At 61.8% G+C, this 17,004-nt stretch overlaps 1 protein-coding gene and 1 long non-coding RNA gene across 8 annotated transcripts in view; both read right to left on the bottom strand.

The window, feature by feature from the left end:
- Positions 1–17,004, bottom strand: part of TAFA5 (TAFA chemokine like family member 5) — a 170,557-nt gene that overhangs the window by 85,115 nt on the left and 68,438 nt on the right. For 2 of the 7 annotated variants that reach the window (XM_019710880.2, XM_019710879.2), the window contains exon 1: positions 13,482–14,348. The exons of 4 other annotated variants lie outside the window; for them this stretch is intronic. In XM_019710880.2, coding sequence (XP_019566439.1) covers positions 13,482–13,632 — 151 coding nt within the window. In that variant the 5' untranslated portion in view covers positions 13,633–14,348. Of the gene's footprint in view, positions 1–12,661; positions 12,816–13,481; positions 14,349–17,004 lie in introns of those variants that run through there. One more of the 7 variants, XM_019710881.2, reaches the window with a different exon arrangement.
- Positions 9,068–11,468, bottom strand: LOC141568858 (uncharacterized). The gene is made up of 2 exons (XR_012492092.1): positions 9,668–11,468; positions 9,068–9,571 (listed from the first exon to the last, which is right to left on the bottom strand). It is a non-coding gene; the product is annotated as an uncharacterized LOC141568858 (long non-coding RNA).

The raw sequence follows: 17,004 nt of genomic DNA, 5'->3' as shown, positions 1-17,004 counted from the left end.
GGAGAGGCAGGCACGGTGAGTGCTGGGCGCTGCCCGCCCCCTCCCTAGCAACCTCGGACTTGGCACCGCTGCGGAGGCCCCAGCCTGGGCAATAGGACAAGGAGAGGTAATGGCACTGGAGGGGCTGTTAGCAGCCCGACGTCGCAGACTGGGGAGTGGAGGCCCAGCGAGGCCGTGCCCCCTGCTGGCCGACCTCAGGACCCTGACCTCCAGGACCCCCGTGCGCTGCGTGTGGAACCTCCAGTTGGAAAAACACTGGAGTTCCAGGGGGGTGTCACTCGAAATGGGGCTGGGAGAAGACAGTCAGCCCCACACGGTCACATGGGGTCCTGATCAGATTGGGCCGTTAGAATGTTTTCCCGCAGTTTAGTAACTAGCCAGACACCCCCATGGCCACTCCCATCAGTCTACACCGCAGAGTCCCCCCACCCCCAGCCCAGACAGCCAACTTGGAACCCCCAGCTATTGTGTCGGGACAGCCGTCTGCCAGGCTTTGGCCACACCGGCCACCCTGCCTGAAAAACCACGTCCCCCACCTGCCGGCATCATTAACGGAGACCCATGGGGAAGTCACTGCCCCGCCCCGGGCCTCAGTGTCTCCATCTGTGAGGTGAGGTGGGCCACTCCAGATGCTGTCCCAGCCTCTGCCACCTTCACCTCCAGCAGCTATGCTGCTAATCTGTTTCAAGGCTCCTGCTACAAGCCTGCATGGACTGAGTGTGGGCCCAGGCTGGCCTGTGCACACGGACTGGCTCAGGGAAATGGGGACAGCCATTCCCCAGGTGACACTGTGGATGGACGAGTGTCTGCAGACCAACCCCCGGCGCTGCTCTGGTGCTCACGGGTTCCCCAGGCACAGCTCACTGCCATGGCTGCAGGGAGCATGGACGCCCTGCTACATCCCTGTCCCTCGCTCAGCAAGCTCCCAGGAGGCCCCCCGGGTCCAGTTCCTGGGCTGGGGGCTCCGTTCGCAACAGCCAAATATCACATGGGATTACCCCAAGGGCCCTGACCCAGCGAGTCCCCTGGCCATACTGACAGACCCACCAAGTTCATCCCACAGAGCACAGGTCCCTGAATGTCCCTTCACCTGTGTGTCCTCTAGGTTTTCCAGAAAATTCAGTGTGCACTCCAGCTGTCAGCCAACAAGGGTGCTGCCCCTGTGACAACCTCAGTCTAGGGACCCATGGAGTGCTGAGGGGCCAAGCCCTACCTCACAGCCCCGAATGGATCAATAGGGAGATCGAGAAGACGAGGAAGGCGTGGGACCCCAGCCCCCCAGCCCGCTCCGCTTCTGAGAGTGGGAGGGAGGGGCCCCCACGATGGGCGGCTCAGCCAGAGCCCTGGGCACCGTCCCCAAGCGCGTGCCCACAGCCAAGCCCCGTGCTAAGTTCCCTTCCTATATTCACTCATGTCTCCCTCCCCACCACCTGGGGGCACCTGCTGTCACAGCCTCAACCACGCTGCTTCAGAGGAACCGAGACACAGGGAACACGTCCCCAGAGTCACACAACCGGGAAGAGCAGAGCTGAGACTCAACAGGGAGGCCAGGGGCTCTGGGATCTGTGACCCAGCCAAGAGGGGCTTTGGTGACTGGTGAGCTGGGATGAGCTGGTCGCTGGGGAGCTCATTGGCACAGGGCCCTGTGCATGGCAGGGCTCACCTAGGGACACCCCAGGAGCCACCCAGAGCCCCTCACCCTGCAGGGCTCACGTGGACGCCCTCCCAGGGAGCCCCAACCTCGCATGCAGGCAGACACTCGCTGGGGACTCCTCTTGGACAGCCCTGTGTCACACCCTGGCCACTTCTCCTATGGAGAGTGTGTCCTGGGTGTTCTGCTTGGGGAGGGAGATGCTGGCCGGGCCGGCCCCCAGCCCACCTGCCTCACAAGCAAGCCCTCCGCCCTTGCCCTCAGCCTCACCTCCGGACTCTGGGGAACATTATGTGACGTGGACAAAGGTGGGGCACACACAGAGACCAGTCCTCACCTTACAGAGTAGAGGGGCTGCTGCCAGGAGGTCAAGGTCACAGACAGGCATCTGGCCCACCCCCTTCCCTCCACCCAAAATGGGGTCAGGCCCCTGCAGGCTACCCCTTGCCTCAGACCCCACCCTCCGGGCACACGCCTGCCCCCGTCCTCTCTCGCCTGGACCCCACCATGGCCACCTCCTACATCTGCGTCCCCTCCTAATCCAGCAAGCAGCCTCCCTCCACAGTGAGGTCCCCTCAGAACCTGCAGGCACCTGTGTGTCATCGCCCACGGCAAGGTCAGAACTGGACGCATCAGGAGCTGTGCTCCAGGTGGGCGCTGCCTGCGAATGACCTACGAGCTGCCCTGGGATGAGAGGCTGGGGAGCCGGACCGGGGGGCAGCCTGCGATCTGGCCTGGGGACCCCCGTCCTGCCCCCATGCCTCTGGCTCTAACCATTCTTTCCACCCACGAGGGACCACCTTCCATTCTCAAAGATTCCTCATCCCCTTTCCTGCTCACACCCTCCCAGCAACAACAGGAAATAACTCAATACCCTCATCGCCAAGCCACACACTTAATGGAAAAGAGAAACACACGCGGTCCAACTGACGTGAGTTAACGCATTAAGGGTAAATCAGGAATAAAGAGAGTCAATATTACAATCGTATTTTTAATAACATACCAGGTGACTCCTAAATGGGCAACAGCCTATTCCAACTGGAAGCAGAAATGCCTTGGAGAAAGCCAGACACAAATGTCAAACTGGTTTTCGCAATTTAAAAGGAAGGAGGGAGGGAGGGAGGGAGGGAGGGAGAGAGGGAAGGAGGGAAGGAGGGAGGGAAGGAGGGAGAAAGAGAAAATTATCGTTCCGACGGGCACCTGCCATGGATTCCCAGCGCCGGGCTCCCAGTGGCACCGTCCTGGGCCCGTTCGGTCAGCTCAGCCCCCAGAGGGCAGCCCCCACGTAGGTGGGAGACACACGCCCCAAACGGCCCAGGACCTCCCAGTGCAGGATCCAGGGGCTCCCTGGAGGTTGTCCCTTCCAGCTGCCACTCTGCCACCCCTCCTACAACCGCACCGTCCCACAGCCACCAACAGGAGAGCTCCCAAACGACGTGGGAACGGACTGGAAGCAGGCTGGAGCTCACTGCTCTGCTCTGTAAGGCTGGGGCCTCCGGCCTGGGGTGCATTCTCCTCCATCCCCCACACCACGTGGTGCGTTGACTGTGGCCCCCAAGACGGGTCTACACAGGACCTCGAATGTGGCCTTAGCTGGAGTAAGTGTCCTTGCAGATGCAATTAGGGACCTAGAGATGAGGTCATGCTGGATGTGGGATGGGCCCTAACTGCAGTGACCAGGGAGGAGAGAGACACGTGAGACAGGGAGAGAAGAGGCCACATGACCACAGGCACCCACAAGCCAAGGGATGCCAGGCCCACCAGAGGCTGGAGAGGGGCCTGGAAGGACCATGAGCCTCCAGGAGGACCCAACCCTGCCAACACGTGGTCTGGACTTCTGGCTTCCAGAGCTAGGAGACAATAGACATCCGCTCCTTTAATTTCTCATCCGTGGTCCCTTGTGACCCAGGAAGCTAATGCACCCACTTCTCCATTCCTGGGTCTACTGTGGAGTCCACACCCCTCACCTGAGGGTGTCTTCCTCTTTAGCCAGCCTAGACACCCGAGGAAGCGACCGCCACCCGCCCGCGCCTGCAGAGCTCTCCAGAGTGTCCGCGGCCCGAGCGATACCGACTCGCGGCCGAGCCCACCCCCACATCCCAGGCTCAGTAGCTGCTCTGGAAACATGCGCTCAACCAGCAGCGCGTTCCACCACGATTTCACCATATGGAGCATCACTTAACTATAGAAAGGAACTCTGATCTCCTTGTAAAGGAGATGCCAGCACCACTGCCATAAATAGAAGGTAAGCATAAAAATAAATACACAGCCATTAAAATGAAAAATGCCCGTCCGTGCCCCACATAAAGCCATCTTGCATGCCAGCGGCGGTTCGTGCCCTTGCCTTGGGAAACACGGAATTTATGCAAGCAGGCGCGGTAAGGATTTCCGGGCCGTGTGCCCCAACCCTGACCTTCTGGGGAGACTGGTTTCTGCCTCAACCTGCAACGCAACAGTCATCACGTTTGGGGGTCTAGCTGCCCCGACAGGAGACCACTGATGGGGTACGTGTACCATCCGGGCCCCCTGAGACAGAGGGTGGGAGGACAGAGAGACCCACTGGCACATGCAGACTCACGGCGGACACCGCTCTACCGTGTGTGTGTCCCATCAGTTTCCCGCCGTACACATTTCTCAAACCCGTGGCTTAAAACAGAACTTCATCTCCCACAGTCCTGGACACCAGAAGTCCACGACCAAGGTGGCAGCCGGCACCCGCTCCCCCAGGGGCTCTTGCAGCCTCTGGTGGTGGCAGGCGTCCATTCGCTCGGGGCCACAGGGCTCCAGCCTCTGCCTCCACCTTTACATGGCTTCTCCCTGTGTCTCCTCTCTCATGAGACACTTGCCACTATACTTGGGGAGGGCCCTAACGCGGGATACCTCATCCCGAGATGCTTACCTTCATCACACCTGCAAAGCCCGTTTCTAAGTAAGGCCACGTCCACAGGTTCTGGGTGCCTCTACAAGCAGACACTTCCGCTCCAGCTCTGCTCCTCACACAGGGCCCACTGGGTCTGCAGCTCCCCCAGGACACACCAGCCTGGCATACAGCAGGCGCTCAATCTCTGCACATGCAGCTTGGCCAGCATGCCCGCCTCTCAAGGTTGTCACCGGGCAACTGGCAAAGGGCGTGGGGCGCTGTGGCTGTGCAGGTGCTTCCCGGGGACGGGCGGACACAGACGCTCTGGGTCTGCAAAGCAGAGTTGTTGACAAGCGAGCTCTGGGTTCCTGTCCCAGCGAAGAGAATCACAGGGACTGTCCATGGCTTCTGTCCTCAGTGAGAAAGATGATTGGCTAATAAAATCCACCTTCTCCAGGTAGAAGCCCGTTTTGAAAACAGTGTGTTTTAAAGGCTGCAGGCTTCATCTAAGTATGCACAGGGCAGACCATGCGGGGTCAGGGGTGGGTCTGTGTGGTCTGGGGTTGGGCTGTCCTGCAGGCTCCAAGGACGGCACAGTCACTGGAACCTGGGGCCTTCTGGAACCCCAGCGCTGCCCGAGCTGGGCCTTAGAGGCAGGCGGGCAGGCAGAGGGACCCGCCATCAGCACGTCCAGACCAGGTGCTCAGCAAAACACCACCGTCACTCCAGGAGACCAGGGCTCGGAACCAGCCACTGGCACCCACAGGTCACAGCTGAGTCCCTGTGGTGTCACCCTAAGTCTAACACGGCCAACATTGAGGATGGCATCTGCCCAGCCTGAGACCTCCGATGGGCCCCCTTCCTGCCGGGACACCCACGACCTGGGCTTGGCTTTCTAGCGCATGCAGCTGGGGCCCCATACAGAAGCAAGCTGTGGCAGGGTGCGAGGCGCACGGCACTGACGCCCCATCTTCAGGTTCCTGGCCCTGGGGCCTTGGCCCAGACCCTGCACTTTGTCCTTGAGTCTCCTCAATGGTAAAGTGGTGAAACAACCACAGCCTCCTCGCAGGGTGGACGAGGTGACAGGAGGTGACAGGTGAGAGCCATCCATGGTCACCCCACCAGGCCCACTCCGCCCCAGGACCCCCCACGGGCTCCACATGTGATGCTCTGAGCTCGTAAGACCCGACAAAGCCGGGATGTGTTTCCAGGCAAAAGGGGAAGGAAAGGACAAGTGGGTTCCGCCTGGAGTGTGCGGGGTGGCGGGTGGGGGTGTGAGAGCGGCAGAGGGGGTGCCGCCAGCACCACCACCCCTCGCCAGGGAGCCGGTGCCCCAGGGGCCCCTACACGGCCCAGGAGCCAGCAGACCGGGGACCCCCGGGCCCCTGAAAGCCCCGTCCATTGACCAGGAGTCCAGACAAACAGTGGAAGTGAAGGCCTCCAGCGCCCGCCTACGCGCGTGGGCTGTTGTCCCAAATGTCCACCTGTGGCCCACCCCCGAGTGGCTGGGCATCGCCAGGACGCAACTTTTCACTACAGAGCGGTATTCCTTCTGCCACAAACAGGGGCTGCAAGGGGGGCGAGAACCACCATCTGGGGCCCCTGCCCACTGGGGAGGACAGAAAGGGGAGCCAGGTTTGCGATGGACTCTCGTGCTGCTGGAACCAGTGTGCCCACGGCACCTCACAGCCACGGACACCACCCATGTCCCGTACACGACAGGGCACACCACGTCTCGTGGGAGGAGAGCCCCCATGGACACGGCGTCTCACCAGGCAGAGCCAGTCCTGCCTGCTAAGGAGAATTAGACGCAAAGAATGAAAACTGACCCGCACACGCCACCAGGCAGAAGGAACAGACACACACGCCACTGCTAACAAGTGAAATGCTCCCGCCACCAGCCCCAGGTGGGTGGACCACGCGCCACAGTCCAGGTGACATGAAGTCAAGTAGTTGAGAGCAGGCTGGAGACTCAGCCATGACGCCCCTTGGGGTCACCCCCGGGCAGCGTCCTGCAGCTATGACCCACTATCTCCAACGTCACATGGGACTTCAGAGCTGAAAAAGGGTTTTCAGGTGGTCGGGGCGGTGCCCACCGACCTCTCCAGGAAGACCGTGAGGGGCCAGGTGTGTGGGGTGACACTCCCTCTGCCTCCTGCAAAACTGTGTTTGTACAAAGGGGCCACGTGCTTGCCGTGGGCTGTCAAGGTGACCCAGCTGAGCATAGCGGGTGGACTGGGCAGGGCAGTCAAAGACTACACAGGACGGGAAACTAAGCCACGCACCCACCCTGAGCAGCCAGTACTGCTCCGCCCGGCAGGTAGGCAGTGCGGGCAGGCAGTGTAGACCGCAGTGTGGACCAGCAGTGTAGACCGGCAGTGTAGACCGGCAGTGTAGACCGGCAGTGTGGACCGGCAGAAGCCAGGCCTCCTGGAGACACGCCCTCCCTGCTCCCCACCTGCGGACCTTTGTCAGGCCCTCTCCACACAGGAGTAGCCAAGACAAGCCTGGCACCTGGAAGGTGAGAGCTGCCTCTTGAATTTTTCACCAGGTCACTGCCAAGGACGTCCTTCCGCTCCCGGGCCCCTTGGGGCCCAGCTGTGGCCGGCAGCCTGTTAACCGCCCCCTGCCTGCACCCTCGTCAACAGTATGTGCTGCTCTCATGCTGGCACTGTCCCCCAGCACTCCGTGACTAGGTCATGGCCAGGGGTAGCAGCTAGAGTCCAGCTAACCTGCACCTGACTCTCCAGGGCCTCCACGCACCTGGAGAGCCCCGGCCACCCATACCTGCTTCAGGCTTTTTTCTGGCCACCTCCTCCAGGACTCTGCATGGGTTGGACTTGTCCCCACCCTTGGCCGCCCTTCCCCCTTCTGCTAGTCTTGGGGGTCCCTTTCCTTATGGGAAGCCCCTCTCTGCAGAGATGTTCTGGAGGGCCTGTGAGTCCCGCCAGAGAGGGAAGGGATGTGGGCCAGGCTGCAGTCAGAGCACTCGGGAGGGAGGGAGGGAGGGAGGGAGGGAGGGAGGAGGGAGGGGGAAGGAGGGAGGGAGGGAGGGAGGAGGGAGGGGGGAGGAGGGAGGGGGGAGGAGGGAGGGAGGGAGGGAGGGAGGAGGGAGGGAGGGAGAGAGGGAGGGAGGGAGGGAGAGAGGGAGGGAGGCAAGAGGGCCCTGCCCTTCCCCTTGGGCTCCCTGGGTCCAGGACTCAGCGTTGCAGGGACTGCTGGCGGCTACAGCTGAGCACCCCGCTCCCACCCCACCCGGCTGAGACTCAGCTGGAAAAAGTAGCCAGATCTCAGGGGGTCGGGAGTGGGGTGGATCCAGACACCATGGTTTCAGCACCTGGAGGCAGCTACATCTGAAGAGATCAGTTAACATCCTGTTCAGGTCAGCGAGTCTGGGCTGGGCGTCTGCCCCTTTGCACCCTGAGCGCACTCCGCGATCGCGAGCTGCACCACCTGTCCGACATAACCAGGAGCTCACCTGCCCACGTGTGCTGGCTCAAGCACGGCCTGACAGCAATACTCACAGCTACAAAGTGCCTGGCACGGGGCTAGAGGCCCATCTGCAAGGGACCCTCATGGCCACCCTAAGCTTCAGCTTCTATTATCCTTTCCATCCTGCTGAAGAGGACACTGAGGTTCCTAGTGGCCCAGTGACTTGCCCGTATCACAGCAAGCTGGCTGCCTAATCGAAGAGGCCATCTACACAAACAGCCTGATCCATGGGCCTGGGATGTGGGGGAAGGTGGGTGTGCAAAGAGCCTGGGCGACCCCCATGCTGAGGTCCTGCCTTAGGACCCACACACAGAGGAAAAAGAAAAAACACGAGCCCGTGTGTCAGCGCAAGGCCCTCTGTGACCTTGCAGGACCTCATGTGCTTCCTCTGTGAACACGTACCTTCCACAGGCCAGGACCCACCCACTGCAGGTGTGTGGAAGCTTCCAGAGAATCCTCACCCTGCAGGGAGTCTGTACGGGGTACTGAGGCCAGGGCGGGCAGTGGACGTGGGGACCTCTACCCCGGCCTGCATCCTCCAGGCTGAGATGCTGCAGGCACACAGGTGCGTGTGCGTGCGTGTGCGTGTGTATGTGTGTGTGCACATGTCTGTGAGGTCCTGTGTGCATGCGTGTGTGGGGGACACAGATGGGCTACTTCCCCCAGAGCAGCCAGGCCAGTGACAAATGGAGTCGGGATTAAAGGAAGAATTCCCAGGAGGGACAGCTGATCACCCTGCAGCAGGACGAGGCTGTGGGCTCATGAAGGTCCCTCCCAAAGGAGCCCCACGTCCGGACACCGACCTCGGTGTGAACAGCAGCCATGTGTTCCAGCCACACGCACACACACACGTTTGACATATACTCACAAAAGCTCGTGCTCTAACACGCCTCCCCCCGTGCACGCACTTAAACGTGTGCACCACATGTAGCTATGGGTGCAGGGATGCCCCCAGCACACCGTCACCCGACCCTCTGCTCCCCAGCGCAGTGCATTTGCAGTCAAGCTCACCATGGACTGACTGTAGTTCCCATGCCTGAGCCCTTGACGTATCACCACAGAAACACACGTGAGTGTTTAATCAAAAGCACCACATACACACGTGTACACAGTGTCAGCAGTGGAGCACTGTAGGGACACACCAAGCCCCCGCCTTCCCCAGACACAGTGGCACTGCCAGAGGACGGGACGTGCCCCCTACTGTGCCCTCTACTCCTGCTGCCAGAGGAGGGCCAACACCGTGATGTGCCGACCCGTGAACGGGGTGCTCAGACTGTCCCCTGCACGGCTCTCAAACGCCATTTTCGGGACAGAAGCCAGGTGGCAGATGGATGAGTTCCCTGCGACACCGGTGGGCAGCCAGCCCTCAGTCGGCCCCGTGTGGGGGCCCAGGCAGGCCACCGGGCCTCTCTGAGTTCCTCGGGACACCCGCCATGCAGGCTGTGGTGAGCCACGTCACGTCTGAAAGGTCACCTCCGTTACCAGTCCTTCTATGTTTTAACTTCTACAGCTGTCAGACACTCAGTGACGAGGTTCCCATTACGGTTCATGTGGGATTTATTTAGATTCTGTCACAAAAGAAACGATAGTAAATGATGACAAAGGAGTGGGTTATTTTTAACGCCTTTTCAATTCCACCTCTCCCCGCATCCATTCATATATACCTGGCCTCTGAAAGAGCCTGCTGGGGGGCTGGGGGCATGTGGTGTGGCCCCTCTGCAGGAAGCCTGGAGACTGGGGCACCTGAACAGGCCAGGGGCCCCGCAAGCCCGGGTGAGGTCTCCGTGGGGCTGTCGGGGCAACAGGGCCGAGCGTGTGGACCGCGGCCTCCTGAACCCTCGGCCACCTGCCAAGCATCCGGTCCCCCACTCTTCTGAAGTCACAGATGCTGAGAATGGGGCAGGCGCAGCCTGGGGCCCAAGCACCACTCCCACAGCCTCACGTGGGTCCCCGCACCTGCAGGCTCTGCCCTGCTGACCCCGCTGGGACGCGCACCCAGGTTTGAACTGGGGTGCTTGTCGGCATTCAACCAACATTCCTGATGCTGAGAGCGCTGCTGTGTCAGCCCTGAGTTCTCTCCCCATTTCTTTAAATAAACTGACGGACAGAACTGGCATGTGAACGCTCTGTGTCAGCTGCTTATCTTGTGACACCGACAGCCATTAACGATCAGTGCACAGAACCACGGCGTTATCACAGACGGCCATTCAGGGGACCTCAAGGGGTACAGCATGCCCCCCCCCCCGTCACAGGTTCGCAGAATTCCACTTCGCTGCCAGAATAACCAGCTGACAAAATAAATGAAAGTTGAATCCTGTTTACTCAATGGACAGTCAGCCCTGAGGGCCACAGGACAATTCAGAGAGCACGTCTGGAAGGCAGGCCGGGTCCCCCGCATGGCGGCCGGATGCACATGCTGCCCCCCCGACAGTGCTCACCTGCTGGCCCAGCTCCCACACTCCCCTGCCACCCGAGCATTTAGAGACTGAAAGCTCCAACCCACATCTGCAGGAAAAGTCACGGGAGCTCCCCTTCACCCCGAGGGGAGGGCTGGCCCAGGACGCCCAGGGTCTGCTCCTGCCGCTGTTGGTCCCAAACCCCAAAACCTCGCCTCCCAAGCGGCCTGGCCCGACGAAGCGTCAGTGTCCACATGTCCCTGCTTCCCTGTTGTACTTCTTCATTCTTCCCGGTGCACTAAGCACAAGAGTAAAGGCCTGGGTCTGCACAGTGCTATAGTGTTTGGGAAGAGGGAGGTGGAAAACATTTTATCATTCCAGCTATTTCCTTAGCTCCGTGTCTGCGAGCAAATACAGTTCAGGACATGAGAGAATGGCTTCCCTCTGTCCTCTGCTCACAAGCGCTCCACTCCTTACTTACGCTGCTGGATCTTAAATCACATTCCCAAGACACCCCTCACCCCTTCTGCTTAGACTGTAGCTGACAAACACACAACACTTGCATTCACTGCAAAAGATGCAGGCCCTGGCTTGCCAGAGGAGGATTGGCATGTCCCAGGGGGCAAGCAGGGGCAGGTGTTGCCCAGGCCCCGGGGGGTCCCCACCCCACTCCTCCGGTGGCCATGCCCGGGGGCTTCGCCCTGGCCCCCGGCCACCTGGGCCAGGCCTGACACACAGCGGCCGGACCATTCTTACAAAGGCTGCACCAGCCAGGGCTGTAATTAGGGACCACAAAGCACCTCTCTCCCAGTTCACCGCCCTATTCATCTTCGCAAACACTGGAAGACAGACTGGCCAGAGGGGGACAGATTAGCCACAGGGTGACCTGTTTCTCCACACAAAAGGCGAAGTACGGAGAAACGGCTCCCTGTGATCCCCATTCTTCACCCCGGAAAAAAACCAGATTCACGGAAATGGCGATTTAAACAGCTCTTTCCCACTCACCCACAGACAACAAGTCACAATTGTCTGCACGCCCGCCCCGTCCCCTGCCCCCCTCCCTCCCGCTGGCCAGCTCGCTGCTGGAAGAAAGTGGACTGAAGCCTGCAGCCCCAGGCAGGAGCAGCCCTGTGTGCCCCTTCCCTGCCCCGGGAACCAGGGTCGCCCCCCACCCTCCCCAAGGCCTGCCTCGGCCTCCTGACCCCTAGGGGCCAAAAGGGGCGTCTCAGAGAGGACAGACTGCTGCTGCAGTCCTGACCTGTCAGAGACGGGGTTGAGGGTTCCCAACCCCACGGAGAAAACGCCAGCATTCCAGATGAACACACAGGGCTCCCCAGGACCCTAGAGGGCTGTGCGGGGAGACGCTGGGCTCCCCCTGGATGCCGCCTGAAAGACACCAGCCTTCCCTCGGAGCGAGCGCACACCGCTCCAGGCCCCACGCCCCCCCCGCCTATTCGCACACTGCCCCCCAGAACACTGACACGGCACTTCACGGTAAACGCCGTGGTTACTGAGAAGAGCTCTCCATAACCCATCCACAAAAACGCTCCACTCTGCGAGCACGGCCATTCTCTTACATGTTGACCTGCCACACCTGCCATTTTCAAATCCGAAAGACAGACACTCTTCTTCTTGACCAAAACACACCGTCCTTAGGACTTGCAGCTGAGGACGGCAGTGCTCGCAGAAGACACCGGAACCGACTGGTCGGTGCCCACCGGCAAGCGGAAAGGCAGCTACCAGAGCTTTACTTTCTTCCTAAATCACAACTTTAAAACCAGGGACAGTTCCCCTCACGGCAGAAAATCCCCACAGGCCCGGCACGGTGGACCTTAGAGAGAAGCACTGAAACTTTAGCACACGTGCTGTTTTCAAAACAAACGTCCTGAAACAGAAAGGTCGTGGGAAGGGTAAGGAACTTGTGACCAAAACCAGGCCCAGCTGCACAGGGTCCCCCTGCCCAGTGGGTGGGTCCCGGCTCCCCTGGCAGACGACACAGCTGAGAACAGCCCTGGGTGTCAGCCCCAGGGCACCACCAACCCACACCGACCCACCCAATCCCGGAGCCAGTCTGTAAGCCCGTCGTGGAGAGGGCTGTCCCCGACTTCACGAAGGCCTCAGGAGCCCTCACGAGCAGGCCAGGCCTGCAGCAAACCCCCGGGATATCCGCCTGTCCCTTCAGGGCTTGGACCCAAAATCAAGAGAGGGAAGTGGACACCAGGACAGAAAGGACCAGGCCTGGAGCTGGCCTCCCACTCCTACCTGCTTCGGGAAGCCAGCAGCTCATTAATTAGAAGGGAAGCAGCTGCATGTTACAAACCTTCCTTTGCAGGGACCCAGCACTAATGAGGACCTGCCTGCATTACACAGCCACCAGCTCCCTCCTGTGCCAGAGGGCACGAGGTAGCGCTGGTGGCAGGGTACCTGGGGTCAAGGGCGCCCCAGCCATGGGCAGTGGGTGGGACTGTGGGCCACCAGTGCCCGGCCAGCCATCTGCAAGGGCCAGCCAGGCTGAGCTCTGGGTGCACAGGGCACAATCCAGCAGAGCCCAGCCTTCAGGGGCCACAAAGTTTCCAGGAGAGCCCAAGTGCCCAGGGGTCACAGCACCTGGTGTCCCTGTCCTGGCCTGTGGTGCCAGAGACCCCTTTCCCAGAGACCCCTCCAGCTGCCAGAGTCCCACTAACGTGCATGCCTCCACCAAGTCCCAAGAATGGAATCCCTGGGCTCTTGCAGGCACTGGGAGGGGAGTGGGGGGCCAAGTCCCTGCTCTCCAGCCCCTGTCCCCTGACTAGGTCCGAGAGGCGGCGTGGGGAGCGGGGTGCAAGCGCGCAGGCCCCTCCCCGCCCGGGCTCCAACCCGGCCCGGCCCGCCAGCGTGGAGCGCTGGTGCCATCTACCGAGGGCCCGCGGAGAGCGGGCGGGCGCCGCCACCAGTCGGCCGTGCAGGGCAGGCGACTGGCAGCGCGGCCTCGGCGTGGGCCCGGAGTCCCCGGCGGTGCGAGAGGCACCGAGGCCATCGCCACCGGCCGCTGCAGCCCCGCAGTGGCGCTCCGCGAGCCTGGGCGGAGCGCGAGGACAATTACCTTCTTTCAAGAACTGCGCGTGCATCACCAGGACGAGGAAGCAGCAGAGCGCAGCCCCTGCGAGTGCCCAGAGCGCCTTCAGGAGCTGCATCGCGGAGTGCCCACCCGGCGACGCCCCCGAAGTCGCGCAGCGAAGGTCCAGGCGCCGCATCAGCGCCCCGCCGGGTGCCGAGGCCGCCCGCTCGCGCCCTCCATCCGCCGCGACTGGAGGCGCCACTCCGGGCGGCGATCCGCGTCTTTTTGGGCAGGGGGAGGGGAGCGGGGGGCGCGGGGAGGGGCGGGAGGGGGCGGGGAGGCTAGCAGGAAGTCTCGGGCCGCGGCGGCCGCCGCTCCGGCCACTCGGCCACCATCGCGGGCTGCGGGGCGCCGGGGGCCCGGGCGCGGGGGGGTGGCTGCCGCGGCCCCATGGATCAGCCCCGCTGCCGCCCCCGGAGCCGCGCGGCCAGCAGGGCCCGGACGGCGGCCCGCGGACTGCGCAACGGCCCCGGCGTGGGGGTCCTCCGCCTGCCGCCCGCGCAGCTCCGGCCCGGGGCTCAGGGGCCGCCGCGCCACCACCACCTCCGCGGAGGGCCGGGGCCGCGCACGGCGCTGGGCTGCCGCACCATCGCCGCCACCGGTGCCCGCGCGGCCCGGGGCTGGCGGGCCGGTCCCCCCCGGACGGTGCCGGCCTCCGCGCTCCCCGGAGCCCGCGCCTCCGCCGCTGCAGCCGGACGAGGCCCGAGTCGGTGCTCCCGCGGTGCCCGCGCTGCTGGCGCTGCCGGTGGCGGGGCGGCCGCGCCGACAGGTGGGGCCGGCGACACTGCGCGCCTGGCCGCCCGCGGGACGCCGCTGCTCTGGCCGGAGGACGCTCGCCCGCCGCTCGCTCGGCTTAGCCGCTCCTGGTGAGGCGGCGGGAGGAGAACGGAGGCCAGGCCCGCCCGGCACTCGGACTCCGGCCCGTGCCTGCCGCCGTCTGCGCTCTGCCCGGCCCGCCGATGCGCACTGGGCCGCGGAGGGGACCCGGGGGACCCCCGCCGCCCTGCAGCGCCCCCGCCTGGCGCGCCGGCGGGTCAGGCGGGGCCGGTCCAGCCGAAAACCGCGGGTCGGGCTCCACCTAGGTGCGCAGGGGCCTCACTGCAGAGCCGGCCGTACGGGGAGGGGGGGGGCGGAGCGGGGCTCCGGAGACCTCGCATGCGCCCAGGCCCCTCGAACCCCAGGGCCCCTGGAGGGACGGGGAACGCGGCTCAGGCATCGCCACTGTCCCTGGCCGACCCGAGGTGGCTCCTGAAAAAAAACGGCACCTCTTCCAGGAAACACACATACCACCTCCCGGCCCCAGTGTGTGACATCCTGCAGACCAGCCGGCACAGAGCCAGTGGGAGCACAGTACATGCCCAGGGACTGCTCCAGATAAACAGCCTGCACCGCTTGCCTCTTGCCTGGGCCTCCCTCCGCCTTGCCTTCGGAAGGGCCCAATCCCCTCTCTAAGCACTCCACCCCCCCCCCCGCCGCCCCCCCACCCCCAGCAGCCAAGTCTATGTCCTGCCCAGAGCCCCTGGGAGCACTGTCCTAGGCCTCAAGGCAGTTTGTGCCTGAGCTGAATTTCAAACTCAATTTCAAATGCCCAGCAAGGAGTTTCCAACAGGGGTTGAGGGCTGGAGCCTCTTCCTGAACCTGTGCCCCGACCTGTGTGGGGTGTGGGGGGTGACAGGGTGCCCTGCAGAGCGTCCTCCTGAGTGTGAGGCAGGCCTGGACAGCACAGCACAAGCTCACACTGCGGCTGTTTGCTTCCTGCACAGATATTTATGTGCCAGGAAGGGCAGAGGCCTGACCTGGAAGGGCTCTTAGAGGACACACAGGTCAAACCCCTCAGGGTACATCTGGGGTAACTGAGGCCTGCATAAGCATGGACACTGGCACCAAATCCAACAACAAAGGGCAGGCCACGACCAGTGTCAGGCGTGCCACTGTCTGCCTGGCCTGATGCTGCTGTGCCCAGCCCCTTCTCGGAGGTTGAGAAGCCATTCCACACTGCGGCTGCGTCATGCCCCGAACTCCCCCCTCACCCCCACCCCTCACCCTGGGAAGTAGTCTGAGACAAGAATACCAGGGCCAAGCACTGTCCTGGAGACGTGGCCCTGGCCTTAGTCGGGTCAAACAAGGAGCTCCCTCGGACAGTCCCTTCTCAAAACCCTGTTTCCTGTAAGCGCCTTACCCTGTTCCTCTGCTGTCACCCCAGAGGCCTTTTCCAGGAAAAGTCTCACCTGCAGTGACCAGACAGGGAGATGTCCTACCTGGTCCACAGAGCCTGACCTCTGCCAAGGTCACAGCAGAGCTCTCCACTCCTGTCTGAAGGGCCCCGGGGGCGCTTGTCACACACGTCCATCCAGGACCCCAAAAGGACCGCACTCAGGAAACAAAGCCCACCTCTGACATCGCCATGTCCCAAGTGCATGTTATTTGAAATTTTGAAAATTGGAAAATATTCTAAATATTCTAAATATCCAGTTCACCACTGGAACTTTCAGAAAATAACTATTTGGGAGTTACTTCTGTAAAGAGAATTGAAGAGAAGAAAGTTCGCAGAGGGAGGCCTGGCGTGGATTTACTTCCCCAAGTGGGCGGGAGGCCTTTGTGCTGCTCGTTGGGGGCCAGAGCATCCTCCTCGGGGCACCGGGACCCTCTACTAGTAAATGTACATGGTATGGACCCTTAGAAGGTGTGGCGGGTGGGAAGTGGGGAGCCCTGTGGCAGGCACCCACGAGTCAGCAGTACACACCACAGGGGCCCCCAGTGCACAGGAAACGTGCCTTTTGTTTATGTGTCTCTAACTGAAATTACTGCAATTGGGCAGTGAACACAGTGGTTTAGGTTTAACCGTGGCCGTGTCAGAAACAAGTTACAGGAACCTCCGTGTCCCATCACAGCTCTTGTGGACTTCTCAGAATATCACGTCCCCCTTACTTCAGGTGACCATTGTCCCGCCACAAGACATTTTTATGTGAGATTTTGATAAAGAAGCAAACATTACCTTATCAAAAAAGATTTTCAACATTTGATGAAAGTGCCTTTCGATATAACTGGTTTTCTTAGCCATCTCTTATATTTGTATTTCCATCCGGGAAGGGTTCCACCAGATCGCACAGGACAGGCTGGGAGCCCTGCTCTAAGAGAGAGCCAGAGACAGAGTGGAGATGTGTGGCCTTCCACAGCTAACAGGCCAGGGAGTGAGAAGGACACCCCCCCAGGAGTGAAATGCCCGATGTGGCAGCTTGCTCACTGCCTCCATCACCACCTCCAGGAGGCCCATCTGTCCGCAAACCCTGCCCGTTCCCAGAGGACCTACCGTCGGCACACAGGGCGGAGGTGACCCACACGGACCCCTTACTGTCGCCACCTCAGCGTTTATTCCTATACAGAGGACCTGGAGGCCTGTTTGCGGAAAGGCAGCAATGGGAAAGGAGGCAGGCCTGGGACATAGGGACTGTACACATGACCTTCAGGGGGCAGAAATCAGAAACGATTCAGGGAAAAGTAAAGAAAT

This window comes from Rhinolophus sinicus, linkage group LG02 (assembly GCF_036562045.2).
Source record: "Rhinolophus sinicus isolate RSC01 linkage group LG02, ASM3656204v1, whole genome shotgun sequence".
Classification (NCBI taxonomy): Eukaryota; Metazoa; Chordata; class Mammalia; order Chiroptera; family Rhinolophidae; genus Rhinolophus; species Rhinolophus sinicus.
Note: the sequence above shows the minus strand (reverse complement) of the source record. Positions and strands in the feature narration are given on the sequence as shown.